Genomic DNA, 20,241 nt, shown 5'->3' on the forward strand with positions numbered 1-20,241 from the left:
CGCTATCCCCTCCTCAGACAGCCACGTGGACTGTTTTTTTCGACCTGCCACCGATTTGCTTCAACCGATCATACAGGGGCGACTGGCAGGGCGACAGGGCCGACGGCTGCTCCGGTGACAGGGCCGGCGGATCCGGCGACAGGGCCCGCGGCGGCGGCGGCGGGCACGTTCTCTAGTGACCTATTCTTCCTCTCATCTCTGTCACATCTATTATCCGTTCCCATCAGATCCATGGTGGACGGAAAAGTTACATCCGGCTACACGGGAGCTTCAACCGGCAGACGGGAGGAGCTGCAACCAGAATGGCGACGGGCGGGCGGGTGATCCCATGGCCGGCAGGTGAGGTTGCTGCACGAGGATCTGCAGGGATGATGTCGCGAATGCTACAACCACGTATCACAAAAGCTGCAAGCATCCAAAAAAAAGCTACAACCGTTGATAAAAAAAGTTACTACCACGTCCGTGAGAGTTGCAACCAAATTTCGCCGGAGTTTGTAGCCGGAGTTGCAACCATGATGAAAAAATGTTGCAACCATTATACAAATTTGCTACATCAGTCATTCTGTGTTTGTTGCAACCATATTGTTTTTTTGCTACAACCGTTGGCATGGCGAGCTGCAACCATGATGTGAAAATGCTACAACCATTATATATTTTGTTACATCCTCGTTCTGTTTTGTTGCAACCATATTGTTTTGTTGCTTCCACCGATATTTTTTTCTTCAAGTGAGGCAAAATGCTACAACCATTATACAAATTTGCTACATCCGTCATTCTGTTTTGTTGCAACCGTATTCTGGCAACGGAGCTCATCCCGGAGCTTGAGCCCAAATCCATGGGAGCAAGTAGTTGATTCTGGATGTAAACTTGGTTGAAGCAAACCTAGGTCCCGTGATAGATGGGGAAGACACTCCTCGAGCTAATCCTGCCTGCCGCCGCTGTGGATCCGGCCGCCGCAGCCGCGGATCGGGGACGGGCCGACGTCGGGGCAGAAGGCTCCGCGGTTGAAGCTTTTCTAAAAAATGACGGGGAGCGACCATGACTGGAGCTGCAAGGACGACGACCAGCGACGAGGACGGGACGGCTTTGCGACGCTGCGCGGTGCGGTTTGCGGCGCTGCGGTGGGGACGAGGCGGATTGCATCAGTGCGGGGCGGGATGGGGCTGCACTCGAGAAAAGAAAGAAAAAAATAAAACACAGATCGAACGGTAGGGCTGGCTGCATCGGGCGGCTACGACACGACCGACGCAACTACTTGGGCCGACGCGCCGGCGCCTAGGAGTGCCCAATTAACAATCAACTATAGCACATGCTTTTAGACACTTTGTGACAGAAAAAATAGATTTTGTATCAATAAAATAGTATTTATCTATATCTAATTATTGAATTTACTAGTCATAATTTTTTCTATAGGTGACATGTTAATATCATATAGCGAACAACTAACTGCACTATTAACCACGCTCGTAGCATAGGCTCAAGGGGCAACTTTCTCCGTTAAAAACTACTCCCTTTGTCCCAAAATAACTGTCTCAACTTTGTATTAACTCTAGTACAAAATTGTACTAAGTTTAATACACTAATTTTGGGACGGAGGGAATACATATACATGCTATGATGTCTAATCCTATCTATTTTTTTAAAAAATGATGTCTAATCCTCCAAAAGGGCATGAAGTGACATATTTCAATGCCCGTGAACTTTTGTCATGGCGTGTTTCTAAATCAAAGAAAATAACAAATGGTATTTTTTTTCAAACTGAAAACTTTGTGATGGCATATATCAAATTTGCCGTACAATGTTTGGCCAAAAACACGATACGCAAACATAGTGCTAGAGCTTGTTTGTAAGCTCTTGAGATTTAGGGAACGTTTGGATCTGACGAAGGCGAGCCAAATCGGCTTGCTCGTTCAAACGCAAAAAAAAATGAAGACCGCTGATAACGAGGCTCGCTTGTGCATGAAACAAATGCTTCGCTTTCTTGCTGGGCCAGGCAAGCGCTTCCTGACAACTAAACAGACCTAATAGTCCATCACTTCGTACATCTAGGATAATGAATAACCCTAAAAAGAAAATCTAGGGTAATGGATAAGATAATGCGTTAGTTAGATAAGTGTACCTGGAATCACATCCTAGATCCATGACATGACATCTCCATTTTCTATCACAAACAAAAGATGTGTCTAGTCTCATTCGACCGAGACTTAATCAAAGGGTGTGGCTAGATCGCAGTGGATTGATACTTAACCAGATCTCAATTAAATAATATAACATGTAAGAAAGAAAGAAAGGAAAAAACTGAAAATAAAATTTGATGTGGATCTCAATGTGAAATCTCACGGATATAACATCGACTAAGACATAAGGCTGGTCACAATGGGGAGGAACTTAGCAGTAACATCACATACTCCAATACAACTTTGTTTATGTGGCACATATTTAATGAAGAGAGAGATGCTTGTGGTAACTAGCTAAGTTACCGGAACATCACACACTCCAACAAACAATGAGTCTATAGCCTAATAAATGCATTGTTGCATGACACTACATATATGTTACTCCCCATTGTGGAGGTAGGAACATAGTCTAGAAAAGTGTGTAGGTTTCTACCTTATGTTACTCCCCATTGTGACCAGCCTAAGTGCCTCAGTCGACTAAGATTTAGCATAACTGTTAATCAAAACGCATCAAGTAATTACGTCAATCGTTTAGCTGGTAGGAGGAGGCCACTGGTTCCCCTCATCTTCCTCTTAGCCCCGGTGATCTACGCGGAATCAAATCTTGCCTAGGATGCGAGGAACCTCGCGCCGATTCTTTCTCATGGATCGTGCCGCTCTACTCTAGGTTTCTACGGGTGAGTGGCTGTGAATGCAAGCCTGCGTTGCGTATGTGTACAAAAGAGAGGCCTCTGACTTTGACTTACCACATGGTCATCCCTTTTACCGTACGCCAAAAGGGGGAATCTTATTGTAGAAAAGTCCGGCTTATTACACTGGGCAAGATTGCCAAAAGTAAACACAACACACGCACACATACACGAGGGCACAATGCTGCGAAGCAACCGAACAAGATGCATGCACATGCATGACTGACTCGTACGTACACTACTAAGGTAGATATAGCGAGGCACGTACGTACGTACGTGATGACGGTGTAAGGATCGTTGCTGCCCTGCGTTGATCCCTTTGTCACCGATGGCCGTCCGGTGAAGGATTTAAACAGCGTCTGCCACACCGGACGTTGCCTTGGTGACGCCGGTGAACTCAACCTTGGTGCCGAGAAGGTCGAGGCCGACTTTGGCCGTGAAGGTGTCGTACCGGAGGAACAGCTCCACCACCAGGAGCCGGCCGACGAGCACGACCAGGTTCTTGCCTGGGCACTGCTTGTTGTGCACGCTGGGGCTCTCGGTCTCCCGCCCGTTCGACCAGTACACGTACTTCAGCAGCTTGCTCCCCTCCTTCCCGACGAACCGGTCGCCGACGAACTCCCTCGCCGTGGGGCCGAACACCCGGGGGTCCTTTGTGGCACACGGCTGGTACCCGAACAGCATCTCCCCCTTCTTCACGGCGAACACCGCGTCGTGGCTCTCGATGTTCATGTCCGCCTTGGCGCGGCCGTACTGGAACTTGACGGGCGGGTCCAGACGCAGCGCCTCCCACACCGCCGACTTGGTCAGCTCCATCTTCTCCAGCGCCTCTATCGTCACCTTGCCGCCGGCCTCCGCCACGGCGGCGCGTATCTCCGTGACGAGCTTCTTGTGGAACTTCTCTCCGGAGTCGGCGATGCGCGCGAGGATCCCCGGGAGCAGCACCTTGAGGCCGCCGTAGCTGTTGAAGACGGTGGCGAACAGCAGGTTGTGGCACGCCTCGTCCCGCTTCAGCCCGAGGCCCTCGGCGGTGTCGAGCGCCTTGGTCGCGGCGGCGAAGAAGTACTTGTACAGCGCCTTGTAGTCGCCGCTGACGAGGAAGGGCGGGAGGTGCACGGTGTGGAGGAGCGGCTCCTCGAGGATCATGGGGAGGCCGAGCGTGACGAGCGGGTGGAGCTGGAATATGAGCCACTTGGCGGCCTTGGCCGGGCCGGTGGTGCCGAGGTCTGAGGCGGAGGGGAGCACGCCGAAGTAGGCGTCGCCGATGAACTCGAAGGAGGTGGCGTCGTTGAGCGTGTTGAAGTTGGACTTGCCGCTGAGAAGGAGCTGCGACTCGACGGTGGCGAGCAGCGAGGAGAAGTGGGAGCGGAAGGCCGGGATGAAGGCGTCCTTGCGCGAGGCGAGGAGGGAGAAGAGCAGCTGCTTGACCTTGGTGTGGGTGGGCTCGGAGGGGTCGAGGTAGGAGCAGACGCGGAAGCCGCCGGTGAGGGAGGTGGAGGGCATGTAGGTGCCGGTGAAGAGGTTCTTCTTCTCGACCTTGGTGACGTCGAAGAGCACGGGGAAGCTCTTGGCGTCGAGCACGGCGACCACGCGGGGGTCGCGCGCCATGAAGGGGCCCGGCGGCACGTTGATGCGGACGACGGTGGAGCCGTACTTCTCGACGCGGGACTCGAAGTACTTGTCCTGGCCCTGGAAGTAGTAGAAGTCGAGGCGGTCGCGGATGGCCGAGACGAACGGCAGGCCGTAGCTGCCCGGCACCTCCCGCGGCACCAGGGAGCCCTCGTCGCTGCGCGCCATGCCGCTCTGGTTCATCTAACTCTGCTGCTAGCTAGGCTGGTTGGGTTTGGAACTTTGGATCTCGCGCTCTCGATGCAGACAAGATTGGAGCGAGGAGGCTTTGTGTGTGTGTGTGTGTGTTGCGATTGGAATGCGGCTCGTTGGGCATACAAATAGCCCGCGGAGATCGATCGAGCGACTATGCAGCCTGCATGGCTGGCGTGGCAGGGGGCCAGGACCGCATGTGCGCGCGTGTTCCGCGTGTCGTGCGGGGTGGGCCAATCGACAAGTCCGGCACGGAGATATATAATCTTTCTACTAGGGGTGGGACGAAGAAATATTTTAACGGGATCAATACCTGTTTGCACCGTTCACTTAACCACTAGGCGGGCGGTGCTCGTATCCCTGTTAAACGCCTCGATATATCACGTAATTTCAACCTAACCGGGCTCTTAAGTCGGGTTCTGTGAGGCATACTTCATATTGACCTCAAATATGAAATGAATATGAAGAGCCACAGCGCGATCGGACACGTCCGCCACATCAACCTCACGGCATGGACCCATGGGTCCATGCAAAATCATCCCAAAATTCAGCGGTCGGAGGGACGCCTCCTCCGTCATCGTAGTGCGAATGCCGCGTGGCGCCGCATCGACGAACCGTATAATATCCTAACCGCCGGTACTCAAATCCTACCCTTCACACTTTCCTCCTCTCGTTCATCGTAGCCATCAGCCATGCCCTCACGCCACCGCCACTACACGGTGCAGCACCGGCTCTAGCTCCTTGAGTAGGTCCGGTTCCGGAGGGCCGCGGGGCTACCTTTGGATTCGATGGAGGTTTTCAAGGACGAGAAGGTGGAGGAGGAAGAGGAGGAGAAGGTGAAGGAGGAAGAGGAGGAGGAGCAGGAGCCTGCGGAGGAGGCGCTGACGCTGGATGTTGGGGAGGAGGAGGCGTCGACGATGGCGGAGGACGTGGATCTGCGGGCAGAGCAGCATACCATCCTGAACTCCATCCGCTCGGATTCTACGGCAAAGGCTAGACGTCTTCGTCGGCAGCAGATGAAGACGCCACAGGCTATGGTGGAGGCGACTCACGCTGCGGCCGACGACGATGAAGAATAGGATAGTACGTAGTACATTTTTTTTGAATGATTCTGTATGAATTTAGGGGTTGAAATATGAGGAAGTTGAATGTAAACAAGCAAATTTGAGAGCCGACTAGTCACAAGCGCTAGCACTAAGGTCACACAAAACATTACATTTGTAATCTTTAAGCTTAATTTTAATAGTGTGTTTTCATTAATCATGCAATTCCTAGGTATTCACACCTTTAATTCAAGTTTCTCATCATGAGCTTATATCATAGCTTCTATAATATGTTTAGTAAAAGATTTATATTGCTCATAAGCATGATGTGAACTAATCATGGATTAAAACAAGAAAATACATTCAACCAAAGAACAACTTTCATAATTAAAGTCCTTATAATTCAAAGTAGTGGGTGCATTACTATGTAAAGTATTGACCTCTCCAAACCCACCTTTTCCAGTTTTATCATTAGGATTATCACCCTCCAAATAATCGGGACGTCTTCTAGCTAAAGATGACTAATCTTCGGTACCTTTTCCATCAACTTTTAGATTACTAAACAAAGATTCAGTAGGAGAAACACCAATTATTTTAACATCTTCATCATGATTATGATATAAACCGGGTGGAAGAGCCTTTAATAAGAATTCGTGCTTAGCTCTAATATAGTGGTCCTCTATTTAGTTTCACTAATAGAGATTTGAATAGATTTAATGGACTCATTAATATCATGCTTAGGTGGCGAAATTTTACTTTAAGTGTATCCACATCATGTGCAATCATTTCCATGTTTTTAGCCATATCGTCAACTTTATGTAGTTTTTATTCTACCATAGTGTTGAAAATTGTTTGAGAACTAATAAATTCTTTAACGGCGTTCTCAAGATCAGAGGACATCCTACTATTATTTTTAGATGAATTACCATAGAAATTATCATAATTATTAGAGGAATTGTCGGTGTACAGTCTAGGATTGAAATTCTCTCTATAAGCATTGTTGTTGAAATCATTCCTAGAGACAAAGTTCACATCGATAGCATCATGATTTTGCTCAGTCAAAGTAGATAATGGCACACCATTGGGATCAACATGAGCATTCTTATTGGGGTTTTCTATTTCTGTGTCCTTGGTTCCTTAGTTGTGCTCAATTTGGCCCAAGGGGTCTAAAATTCCTCACTTTTTCCCTCCTACACTCGCCCTACTCTCAGAAAATCTCAAACCCAGCATTGTCATTGGGTCAACGCAGTTCACCGTTACCTCCTCGATTACTAATGTGTGGGGTCGGAAAGACACGTGGGCCGCGTATGGCATGTGGGTCTGGTCGTTACAGCCTATGACAAGTGGGATGTTGGTTGGTCATGTATAGAGGCCTAAACCCAGGATGACCGTATACTGGTATTTGTATGTGGGTGTTTTGATTTCCCATGCACCATAGCATGGTCGTGGACGTGCACGTGTCAATGGAAAACGTCCAAAAATTCCCCTTTGTATAAGAGGAGAGGAGCCACCACCGGGCGCATCGCCCCCACCATTTCCCCCCAAATCGCTTCGTCTCCGTAGCAAAACCCTCACTGCCACCGCACTTCCCACCGCTCCGCACCCACTCGCTCACCCTCACCACACTTCCCTCCATCCGGCCGGTTGTTTTCGACAACGATGAAGGACCGAAGCAAAACCATCACCCCGACGGCAGTGCTGGAGGAGAAGTTCGCGGGGACCGTGCTAGATGCAGCGGGAGTTGTGTGCGTCCACAAGTGTGCCAGAGATGCTCAAACCACCACTAGAGCTGCAGGTGCAGCCGTTATGGTGATCTGGTGGGGAAGGAGGTGGCGGGCTCCGACTCGGCGTCGAGCGGCGTATGCCGGCGATAAGCAGGTGGCCGAGGATCTACTCCTTCTCATTTCGCTTTCATAGGTAGTGGTAAGATTAATAATATAGTTTTAGTTAGTTATATTATGATTCCTGCTTTAGTATACTTGGTTAGATTAGTTTTTGAGGGTATTTTGTACTCCCTCCATTTGGAAATACTTGTCTGAGGAATGTATGTATCTAGATGTATTTTAGTTCTAAATACATCCATTTTTGCGGCAAGTAATTCCGGATGAAGGGAGTATTAGGTTCGTGCTTGCTAAGCCATTTGATTTCACCTTGGCAGTTATAAATATTTGGAATTGGATTGTTATAATTGATTTCATTAATTCTCATGACTAGATTTTTCACTGTCATCTTCAGTTGATCATAAATTTGAGCATTGATCTTGTGTAGATTTTGTTATTATTGAAAAGGAATTGATCTTGTGTAGATTTGGTTATTATTGAAAAGGAATCAATCTTGTGTAGATTTGACCATTAATTTATATGCGCCTATCAATTTATTTCAAGTACACTTTTTAGAATAATTTAGAGGAGGCATTGATCTTGTGTAGAGGAGCCATTGGAGCTTTGCTTCATTATACAAAATCAAAATGTTTAGGTAGATTTTTTTTTTATTTTCTATAATTTTCTCTAATTATAAAGTTGTCCACCATATATAGTTGGGCCCCTATATAGTTTTATTAGCTATGTTGTGAAATTTGTGCACATGCCTATGCGAAATGCAAATAGGTTAATAGTATGGATAATATGATCAATGTGACTTTCATGTTGCCCGAGGATGATCATGTGGGCACCAAGAGGAAGCTGGTCGTGACTGGGTTCAAGAACGAGTATGATCCTGACTTTGTTGACGATGACTTCTATGAGGTAAAGCCTACTTGAAATGTTGTTTGTTTTACTATATGATGAATGTGACTTTCGTGTATATCTAGATGAGTGCAACTCATTTTTATGTGCAGTATACCTCTGGAGATGATGTGGACGACGGGAATGTTGACTCCTTCGTATGGAAGGAAATCGAGAAAATCAAGGCCAAGGGAAAGGTTGCGTACTACAAGAGAAAGAAGTTATGTTGCCCCTACTGTACCACTAAGCCAAAGCCCAAGGATGGGCTCTTTGAGCACCTTCTCTCTCATGCACGGGATGCTTCGAAGAGTGGGGAGAATGCCAAGATCAGGGCATGCGGCCCTACCGAAGGCTTTGACTCCCGTTTAGTAGACCTCCGTGATCATCTCATGTTTTACTTTTGCGGTTGTGAACTGTTGGCGGGTTATATATTTTGGTTATGTAGTATGCGAATTGTAGTATGATTTTGGTAAAGTCTATTTGGCTTATGTTGTCTTGTGTTATATATTATCTTGTAAAAAAAGGAATGTTAAAAAGAATTTTAAAGTAGTCTAGCAAATGTATGAAAGAAATCAAAATAAATATGGGAAGGTAATAAACTAGTAGTTAAAAAGGTGTGTATAAAAATCAACATTTTTATTTAGAATCGAGTTCGACAAACTATGCGCCATTGTTCGTGATAGCTAATTGTGCACCCTCCCTTGTCATCTAGTGTGCAAACATAGGGTCCATGCCTAATATGGGATCATTTGGACAAACTATGCCATGGTTAACCCTAAACCTAGCTCATTCCCCTTGAAAACCAAGTACCCAAGTTCGTGATAGCTAAGTTCATGAAGGAAATTTGATGAAAATACCCATATTTGTGGTTTCTTTTTTAAATTAGTTATGCTCAACCCTAGAACCCAACCTCCTCTCAAACCCCTCCCCAAACCCCTAAAACCCCGCATGACCAGGGTCATTGGATCGCCATTCGGGAACGGTTTAGATCAGACGCTAGGGTTTATCATGATTGATCCGCGAGATGAGGCATGATTGGTGCATCGGGCGGTTGCTCCGTGCCTATGGACATGAGTGCGCTCGTGGAAGCGTAGGAACAATGCCAGTCGTGGGCCTAGTCTCATCCTCCCATGCATGCACCCTAAGAAGCATGTCCTACATGCATGCTGCCACACACTTGTGTCGCATCAGAGCAATTAATGTACCGTGGGCACGCAGTTTTCCCGATCGACACACCAAAAATCAATGTGAAAAGATGGAGGGAGTGCTCTGTTTAACTCCCTGCACCAATCATCCACTGCCCTCCTCTATTGAACTGGCCGCACTCCTTTGATTAAATACCAGCGTGCGACATCCTTCCATGAATGTTTCACTTCATTGCTTCCACACGCCACACAATCCAAAGCCATGGTGAGGGAGAGACGGACCGCAAGGATATCCACGGGGGGTCTCTGCCCCAGGGCGTCGGTTCCCTGCACCGGCGTCCAACACTGGAGCGGTTGCGGGCTCCAACTATGACTCGAGCTCCAATAACTACTCCAACTACTCCGAAATTGAGCCCACGCTGTCCGAGCTATCTCATAACCGTAGGGACCTAGAGGAGGAGGCGGCCTTTGAGGAGATGTAGGAGCACCTTGACATCTATGACATAAAATGCGTGGCTCACGAAGATGCACCACCTCGTGCGCCCGATGTTGTTGTGCTCACTGCCCAGGCCGAGGAGGCACTGCGCGCGGTGCAGCGGAAACTCAACAAGGTGGTGCTAGTCGCGTCTTTGTCCATGGCATAGGCAGAGGATGAAAACCAAGTTCCAATACTATTACATGGCAAGGATGAAAACCAAGTTTTAGCTTTTACTCTTAGCGAGAAAGGAAATAATTTCAACTTAACCACATCATTATGCACACTGTTTTTCTTTTGGATGTCCCAAAATTCAACAAAGGTGTTAAGATGTGAAGCAGCATCCTAATTAGGACTTTCAACAAATTGTTCTTTCATAAAAAGATTTAGCAATGAGCATTAATATCATAAGACTCCGCACTAGTGGGGTGGTATTAGAGTATTAATAAAATCATCATTATTAGTATTTGAAAAGTCATAGAGTTTGGTGTTTTCTTAAGACATAGCAACAGAGCAAGTAAACTAACAAGTAGAAATATAATTTTGTGTTTTTGATATTTTCAAGCAAGAAAATATAAAGTAAAATAAAAGGTAGATCAAGTGAATGACAATTTGTGTGAAGAAACCTGATGAGAATTTGATGATGTCTCCCTGGCAAGGGCACCCGAATTTTTTTTCTGCTACCTATCAGCTACGTTGTGTTTTTCTCCGAAGAGGAAGGGTGAAGAAATATAGTAGCGATAAGTATTTTCCTCATTGAGAACCAGGGTTATCGAACCAGTAGGAGAATCGAGCAAACTTTCATTGTGAGGACCTACACGCACAAAACCAAACACTTGCACCCAACGCGGGCAAGAGGGTTGTCAAGCCCCTTGAACTCGTTACTTGAAAGGATTCATTCTTTTATATATATATATATATATTTTTCTTATTCCATACGTAAAAAGAGACCGCAAGAAAATATATAATCATCGTAAAAAATATTTTTGTTACGTAAAATTACAAACGTAAAAACATAGTGTAAAATGTACATAAAATGCATATGTTTTGTCTTACAGCCAACATTTTTAATTTTTTATGCCAAATTTTACATAGTGGGTCAATATGAATTTAACTATTTCTGTTTTAAATGTAATTTATTTATGAAAAGCTCGGAAGATTACCTCGGGTGAAGAATAACCTATTTTGCACCCTGGGCGATGAATAGAGTTTATATATATATATATAATGCAGATATTAAAAGTGAATAATAAAAGGCATCAAGGTATTTTTAGGGTTTTACTAAATATGTTTAAGTAGACCCGGGGCCCATAGATTTCACTAGAGAGTTCTCTCTCAAACATAGCATACGGTGGGTAACAAACTACTATTGGGAAATTGACAGAAAGCGCATAGTTATGATATGTTATTCAAGACAATGATCATCCATATAGGTATCACATCCATAAACAAGTAGACCAAAGTGATCCTGCATCTACTACTAGTACTTCACTTCAAGAGAGCTTCTATGCTTTCCTCTCTAGGTATTAAGTTCATGACAAACACAGTAATGCTCGGAGCAAGATGACATGATGTAGACAAAGTAAACTCAATCAATATGAATAGACCCTGTCACTTTATCCTTAATGGCAACAATACAAATACATTTCTTTTCTCACTCAGTCACTGGGATATATAGCACCGCAAGATTGAACCCATTACAGCACGCCACTCACAGTGAAGATAAATCAATCTAGTTGGCCAAACTAGACGGATATAAGAGAAAATATGAAGCTATAATAATCATTCATAATATAATTCAGAGAAGAATCAATTACTTTCAATGAATAATCTGATCATGAACCAACAATTCATTGAATCCCAACAAAAACACCACAAAAGAGGATTACATCGGACCACCGCGAGAATCGCGTCAACCATTGCATTGAAGATCATAGAGAGAGAAGCCATCTAGGTACTAAATGTGGACCCGTAGGTCTCTCATGGACTACTCACACATCATCATGGAGGCAACAAGGTTTATGAAGACGACCTCCGTGATCGATTCCCCCACTGACAAGGCACCAAAAAAGGTATCGAGATGGGATCACGGCTAAACAGAGACTTTCGACAGCGGAAAAGTGTTCCATGTTGCTCCTCGATGTTTTTGGAATATTCCATGATTTATAGAAGTGGGATTAGGCCAGGGGGCTGTGCGAGGGGCCTACAAGCCTGGTGGGCTCGCGCCCCAGGCTTGTCACCTCCTTGTGTAACGCTTGGTATCCTCTCGAAGCTTGATGGGTCCAAAATCGCCATGAAAAATCACCAAAAAGTTCATCGTGTTTGGACTCTGTTTGGTATTGGTTTTCTACAGAAGTCAAAAACATGCAAAAAACATGAACTAGACACTGGGTTAATAGTTTAGTCCCAAAAATGATATAAATAGCATATCATTGCATATAAACTATCCAAGATTTATAATATAATAGCATGGAACAATCGAAAATTATAGATACATTGAAGATGTATCAGAGGGGCCGGCCACTAGGTAACCTATGTTAGAGTTTATTGACTTAGGAGTCAAGTGGGAACACTTGATCATAGGTAATTGCCACTGTTTAAGCTCGAAATGGGGCTTTACTTTTTCGTCAAGTCATTTAAATGTATTCACATTGTTTGTAGGTTCTTTGACTCATGACTTCGAGTAAAACTTCTCTTAGATGTGAGAAATGTACATTGAGTTTTGTTGTTGTCATCGTCATGCAGTTGAACTTGTTGTGGATGCTCAGGGGCTAGAGTTGGGATCTATTCATATTCGTTTGGAGTCCATCTTCCTACATGGGTTAGTCACACAATGAATAACATGTGTATCCATGTTGACAAGAATGAACATTTTAAAACAAATATTGGCCATGATATGTTTGGTGGTGCAATAGTCCTTGATCACAACATCTAGAGTTTTGATACTTGGTTCATTTGAGATTGCTCAATATATTAGTTGGGGGCAATCTTGTGAAATGATTCTTGTCCAAGTACGTACAAGGGCTTAGATGCCATAAAAGGGAGGAGCAATGTGTCCAAGATACGAGACAATCATCATAAGAGAAATATCAAGGATTGGTCACATTTGAATGCTATGGACTTCCAAGCATCATAGTGAATTTCTAGTTCACATTTGAATCATCAATGATGTTCGAGTAACCCCTTAAGCGAGAGAATATCTTCTAATCAAGAGGTTTAGTGAAGATATACACCACTTGTTTGTCTGTACAAACTTGCTTAAGTTTAATATCTCCTTTCGCAACATGATCGCAAATGAAATGGTGATGTACATTAATATGCTTTGTATGAGAATGTTGGACATGATTTTGTGTGATATTAGTAGCACTATAGTTGTGACAAAGCAATGGAACATATTTCACATGTATCCCATAATATTTAAGAGTCTGCGTCATCCATAGAAGTTGAGCACAACATGATTCAGCGGCAATGTATTCCACTTAAGTGGTAGATAGAGATACTGAGTTGTGTTTCTTGGAGGACCAACCCACAAGAGATCTCCTAAGAAATTGACAAGTACCCGAAGTGGATTTTCTATCAATCTTGTATTCGACATAGTGTGAATTAGAGTATCCAACAAGATCAAAATAAGATTTTTTGGGATACCAAATGCCAAAGTTTGGTGTATGAAGTAAGCATCTAACCATTCTTTTCATGACCTTTAAGTGACATTCCTTGGGCGTCGCTTGGTAACGTGCACACATGCACACACTACATGGTATCAAGACGGATGCACAAATGTATAATAATGAATCAATCATAGATCGGTAAACATTTTGATCAACAAGTTTGTCCACCTTTGTGAAGTTAACATGTCCACTAGTAGGCACGGGAGTTTTCATACCTTTGACTCCTACATGTTTAACTTTTTAAACAAGCCCTTGGTGTACTTTGTTTGAGAATCAAAGGTATCATTTCTCATTGCTTGATTTGCAAACCAAGGAAGAATTTGAGTTCACACATCATAGACATCTCATATTTCTCTCGCATCAACCTTCAAAACTTTTCACTAAAATGTGGGTTAGAATATTATATCATCCACATATATTTGGCATACAAATAGTTCACGTTAATTCTCTTAGTGAATAAGTGATAACACACAAGCATAAGGGATCACAACAGTTTTCGAGGGTAGAGTATTCAACCCAAATTTATTGATTTGACACGAGGGGAGCCAAAGAATATTCTCGAGTATTAGGACCTGATTTGTCAATTCAACCACACTTGAAAGACTTAATATCAGCAAAGTATTTAGTAGCAAAGTAGTATGGAAGTAATGGTAAGGCGGCAAACGTAACAGTAGCAGTTTTGTAGTGATCGTAACAATAGCAACGAAAAAGAAACTTAGCAAAGATCAATATGTGGAAAACTCATAGGCAATGGATCAGTGATGGATAATTATGTCGGATGGCATTCATCATGCAACATTCATAACATAGGGTGATACAGAACTAGCTCCAATTCATCAATGTAATGTAGGCATGTATTCCATATATAGTCATACGCGCTTATGGAAAAGAACTTGCATGACATATTTTGTCCTACCCTCCCGTGGCAGCGGGGTCCTAATGAAAACTAAGGGATATTAATGCCTCCTTTTAATAAAGAACCGGACCAAAGCATTAGCACTTAGTGAAACTACGGTAATCACCGGAAATAATCCCAGTTATAGTCGCCCTCGGGATGCGAAACATAACTCGTAATAGGTGTCTATAACTTACAAGATAGGATCAAGAACACATATATATTCACGAAAACATAATAGGTTCAGATCTGAAATCATGGCACTCGGGCCCTAGTGACAAGCATTAAGCATAGAAAATTCATAGCAACATCAATCTCAGAACATAATGGATACTAGGGATCAAACCCTAACAAAACTAACTCGATTACATGATAGATCTCATCCAACCCATCACCATCCAGCAAGCCTACGATGGAATTACTTACGAACGATGGAGAGCATCATGAAATTGGTGATGAAGGATGGTTGGTGATGACGACGGCGTCAATTTCCCCTCTCCGGAGCCCAAAACAGACTCCAGATCCGCCCTCCTGAGGAAGAACAGGAGGTGGCGGCGGCTCTGTATTGTAAAACTCGATGAACTCTTCTCTTTGATTTTTTTTCTCCCCGGATAGGAATATATAGGAGTGGAAACGAGGTTGGTGGAGCTTCAGGGGCCCCACAAGCCAGGGGCGCGGCCTAGGAGGGCGCCCTGTAGGCTTGTGGCCTCGAGGTGGCCCCTCTCCGGTAGATTCTTTCGCCAATATTTTTTATTACGTCCAGAAATATTCTCCATAAATTTTCAGGTCAATCCGAGAACTTTTATTTCTGCACAAAAATAACACCAAGGGAATTCTGCTGAAAACAACGTTAGTCCGGGTTAGTTCCATTCAAATCATGCAAATTAGAGTACAAAACAAGGGCAAAAGAGTTTGAAAAAGTAGATACGCTGGAGACGTATCAACTCCCCCAAGCTTAAACCTTTGCTTCTCCTCAAGCAATTCAGTTGATGAACTGAAAGTGATAAAGAAAAACTTTTACAAACTCTGTTTGATCTTGTTGTTGTAAATACGTCTAAATTATGTTGAGATTTTTAGCTCAGATTATAGACTAACCATATTCACAATAATATTTAGGTCTAATATTTACTTATATCAATGGCATAATCAACTAGTGAGCAATAATAATAAGTCTCGGATGACAACAATTTTATCAAAATAATCATAATACAATATGATAAACTGGTATCTCGCTAGCCCTTTATGAGACTGCAAAACATAAATGCAGAGCACCTCCAAAGAACAAGGACCGACTAGACATTGTAATTCATGGTAAAAGAGATCCATTATTACTCATACTCCATACCAATTAATAGCAAAGCATATAGATGATGGGTGTGCTCTCTAACTGGTGCCTTTGATAAGAAGAGGATGAGTCAACAATAAAGTAAAATAGATAGGTCCTTCGTAGAGGGAAGCATTGATTCGAAGAGGTGCGAGAGCTCGAGCTTTTAAAACAGGGATGAATCAAAATTTTGGGTGGTATGCTTTCATTGTCAACGTAAGAACTAAGAGTTCTCAATATCTTCCATGCTAAATACATTATAGGCGGTTCCCAAACAGAATAGTAAAGTTTTTACTCCCCCCCCCCACCAATCAATCACAATCAACGGCAGGCCGCATCCACGGGTACTGTCCACACAAACAACAATCTTGGGGAGTTTTTCTTTATTAAATTAGATTTGAATTTTGAGCATGGAACTGGGTATCCCGATTACCAGACACTTTCTCGTGAATGATAGTGAATCAACACATATCGTGAGAATAATCCACCTAGCATGGCAGATACCGATAGCCCCTAGTCATCACATGAGCGATTCAGGCATACAAAACAGAATATGTATTTGAAGGTTTAGAGTATGGCACATGCAAATTTACTTAGGACAACAGGTGAATACCACATATACGTAGGTATGGTGGACTCATATGGAACAACTTTGGGTTTGTGGAAATGGATGCACAAGCAGTATTCCCGCTTAGTACAAGTGAAGGCTAGCAAAAGACTAGGAAGCGACCAACTAGAGAGCGACAAGAGTCATAAACATGCATTGAGATTAACCAACATTGAATGCAAGCATGAGTAGGATATAAATCACTATGAACATAAACATCGTAGAGGCTATGTTGATTTTGTTTCAACTACATGCGTGAACATGTGCCAAGTCAAGCCACTCGAATCATTCAAAGGAGGATACCATTCTATCATACTACATAGAAACTATTTCAATATGTATGTTGGCACTCAAGACAAACAATTATTCACTCGTAGATAATTAAGCATGGCATAAGAAACTATAATCTCTAATTGTCATTGCAAACAAGTTCAATCCATAACGAGTTGAATCCAGAACGATGAGCTAATCATATTTACAAAAACAAGATAGGTCGAGTTCATACCAGCTTTTCTCCATCTCCATCACTTCATCATATATCGTCATTATTGGCTTTCATTTGCACGACCGAACGGTGTGAAAAATAATAATAAGAGTGTTCGTGCATTGGACTAAGCTGGAATCTGCAAGCAATAACTCAAAGGAGAAGACACGGTAGTATGGACTCTCTAATAGATAAATGATAATAAATATGAGATCCAATCAGCATGTCATCGTGCTCTTCTCCTTTTGACCCAAAGAAGAAAGAGAAACTACTTACACGGGGGAGCCCCCGACAAGCAAAACAAGAACGAAAAATCTTTTTGGATTTTCTTTTAACACTACAATTAAAAAAACTAGAAGGTAAAGCTAGAACTATTTTTTTGGATTTTCTCAAAGTTAATGAAACACAAAAAGAAGAAATAAACTACCATGGATAGTACAATGAAAAAGTATGAACACCGACAATTGGAATGAGCGTGTGAACATGAATGTAATGTCGGTGAGAAATACATACTGCCCCAAGCTTAGGCTTTTGGCCTAAGTTGGTTTTAAGGCCATGGCTGGCCCGGATAATATCCAAAGTCATAGTTGGGGCTGTACAGGGCTGCGGCAGCTGTCGCCTAAACAACTTCAGCATGGTGGCGAGCCACCTTTGCATCTCTCTCAAACTCGTCTGCCTCCTCTCTGGTTATAAAGTACCTCTGTTTTTCCTGAAAGTTAAAGAAGGCACGAGCAGGAATGGTAATATGGACAACATGATGTTTATAAAAAATTAGTCGGTATAGGAGGTGTTGTTCATTTCTGTTGAGAAACTAGTAGCGCACCATGGCCTCATAATCAAGAAAAGCAGGTGGTAGCTCAATATCATTCTCCCTTATAGGTATCCCAACATAATTGGCTACACGGGTGGCATAAATTCCACCAAACAAATCTCTGTCCTTAGCATTTTTATGTAGCCTCCTAGCAATAATAGCTCCTAAGTTAGATCATCTATCACCCATGACTGCACTCTTAAGGATAGTAAGGTCAGGTACGCAAAGGTGGCAATGCTCATGTTTACAGTTAATACATCTACCTATGAAGAGAGCGAGATAATGTAAGGTAGGAAAGTGAATGCTCCCTACGGTAGCCTATGTAATATTTCTAGTTTCTCCCACGGTGATGTAGGAAGAAGATCATTATGTTCAACTTTGTGAGGATCACTGAAGCTACCCCAATGTGGAATTTTGCATGCACGGTTAAAATCTTCTAGGTCCATAGTATAAGATTCATCGTAAAGATTAAATAGATGGAATGTGTATTGCGCCTAGATGAAAATTCAAACCTTCGCACGAAAGAATCAATGAGTTGATGATATTGCTTGCATTGGTTTGAAAGAAAATCTTCAAGGCCAGCATTTCGTATATACGCGTAAAATTCTTCCTTGAATCTGGCCTGGACCATGAATGATTCCGGTAGCCATTCACAAGGCCGCACTTGAGCTTCCCTTGGGTGTTCAAGGTCGAACTCGCGTATCGCGAGTCTCGGGGTCTTCTTGCTCGAGGAACCACCTTGGTATATTTTCCTTAACATTTTACTTTTTTTGAAAAATAAATTTGAATTTTTTAGTGACTCCACATAAATATGAACAAACTCAATCAAAACCTGTAGCAACTACTCCCACAAGTGCCTAGAAGTTATATCATGCATCAAAACTACTTGGGACCCTACAAATTTGGCATGCAAGCTCAAGAACAAGGTCACCATATTTTTCAATATATAAGGCAGTAGAACAGAAACTAATTGGACCATCGGAGGAGTTACATACCGATGATCAATCCCCTAAAATAGTTTTGCTAATGGAGCTTTGAGCAAATAGATCAAAAATGGCAGCAAGCTAAGCTAAAACACGGGTTTGAGCAATGGTGGGATTTTTTCTGGAGGAAGAAGGAGTGGATGGGTACTGGAATAAGTGAAGGGGCCCCATGTGGGACCCACAAGCCAGTGGCGCACCCAGGGGGTGGCTGCGCCCTGCACGCTTGTGGACCACTGGTGCATCCCCGTGATGTGTTCTTAGTACCAGAAATTCTTAAATATTCCATAAAAATTTATACTAAATTTTCAGGGAGTTTTGAGAACTTTTATTTTTCAGTATATTTTCTATTGCACGGATAAAACAGAAAACATGGAAATAATATTTTTTTTACTAAAATAAAACTGAGGAACAGAAAATAAAAGTTGGGTATAGAAGGTTGTACTTTCCAAATTCATCTATCTCATGCCCGTCAAAAAGAATCCATCAATAAGGTTGATCAAGTATTATTGACAAACTTTTTTCGAATGACATGGAACCGAAGAACTTTCGAATAACACTAGGTTACCTCCATGGTGATATGCATGTCCCCAACAATAAGTATATCATATTTATTTTTGACTGTAGGAAGAGGGAATTCAAAGTCTCCAATAGTGAACGTTGGAATTTTTCCAATGGAGTTGATGCTATGAACTTGAGATTGCTTCTTCGGAAAGTGTACCGTATGCTCATTACCATTGACATGAAAAGTGACATTGCCTTTGTGTGATGCCCTTGATTTAATTGTACGCTAATCATACATGCAAATGCGTACGATCAAACCCAAGGACTAACGGGAAGATATCACAACACAACTATAGACACAAATAAAATAACATCAGCTTCATATTACAAGCCAGGGGCCTTGAGGGCTAGAATACGAAAGATCGATAAACACACGAGTCAGTGGAAGCAACAAATATCTGAGTACAGACATAAAACATGGGGTGCCTTAGAGAAGGCTAGCACAAAAGATACAACGATCGAACGAGGCGAGGCCTCCTGCCTGGGAACCTCCTAACTACTCCTGATCATCAGCGGCCTCCACGTAGTAGTAGGCACCGTCGGGGTAGCAGTCGTCATCGGCGGGGACCTCCATCTCCTGGGCTCCATCATCTGGTTGCAACAAACGGATCAAGGGGACAAAGGGGGAGCAAAGCAGCGGTGAGTACTCATCCAAAGTACTCGCAAGTCTTACATCAGAACTATTCTAATTATGCATCAGTATCAAAGAAGGGGTTTATATGTGGACTGACTGCAGCAATGCGAGAATAGAGAGAGAAGGCCTAGTCCTATCGAAGACTAGCATCTTCAGGGTCTTGCAGCAATAGACGAGAGTAGAACAGGGGTAAAACATTAA

The 20,241-nt window shown here is 43.4% G+C and overlaps 1 protein-coding gene across 1 annotated transcript; it reads right to left on the minus strand.

The window, feature by feature from the left end:
• Positions 1-2,945: 2,945 nt before the first annotated feature.
• On the minus strand, positions 2,946-4,809 carry LOC123449257 (allene oxide synthase 2-like). The gene has a single exon (XM_045126404.1). It carries the CDS (start codon positions 4,676-4,678, stop codon positions 3,215-3,217), a length of 1,464 nt encoding a protein of 487 aa, XP_044982339.1. The 5' UTR covers positions 4,679-4,809; the 3' UTR covers positions 2,946-3,214.
• Positions 4,810-20,241: the final 15,432 nt, after the last annotated feature.

The sequence above is a fragment of the Hordeum vulgare genome, chromosome 4H, assembly GCF_904849725.1.
Source record: "Hordeum vulgare subsp. vulgare chromosome 4H, MorexV3_pseudomolecules_assembly, whole genome shotgun sequence".
NCBI classification, from domain to species: domain Eukaryota; kingdom Viridiplantae; phylum Streptophyta; class Magnoliopsida; order Poales; family Poaceae; genus Hordeum; species Hordeum vulgare.

What these genes read in the sequence shown, in the direction of transcription:
- LOC123449257 (XM_045126404.1), bottom strand. Translation starts at nt 4,678, where the DNA reads ATGAACCAGAGCGGCATGGCGCGCAGCGACGAGGGCTCCCTGGTGCCG.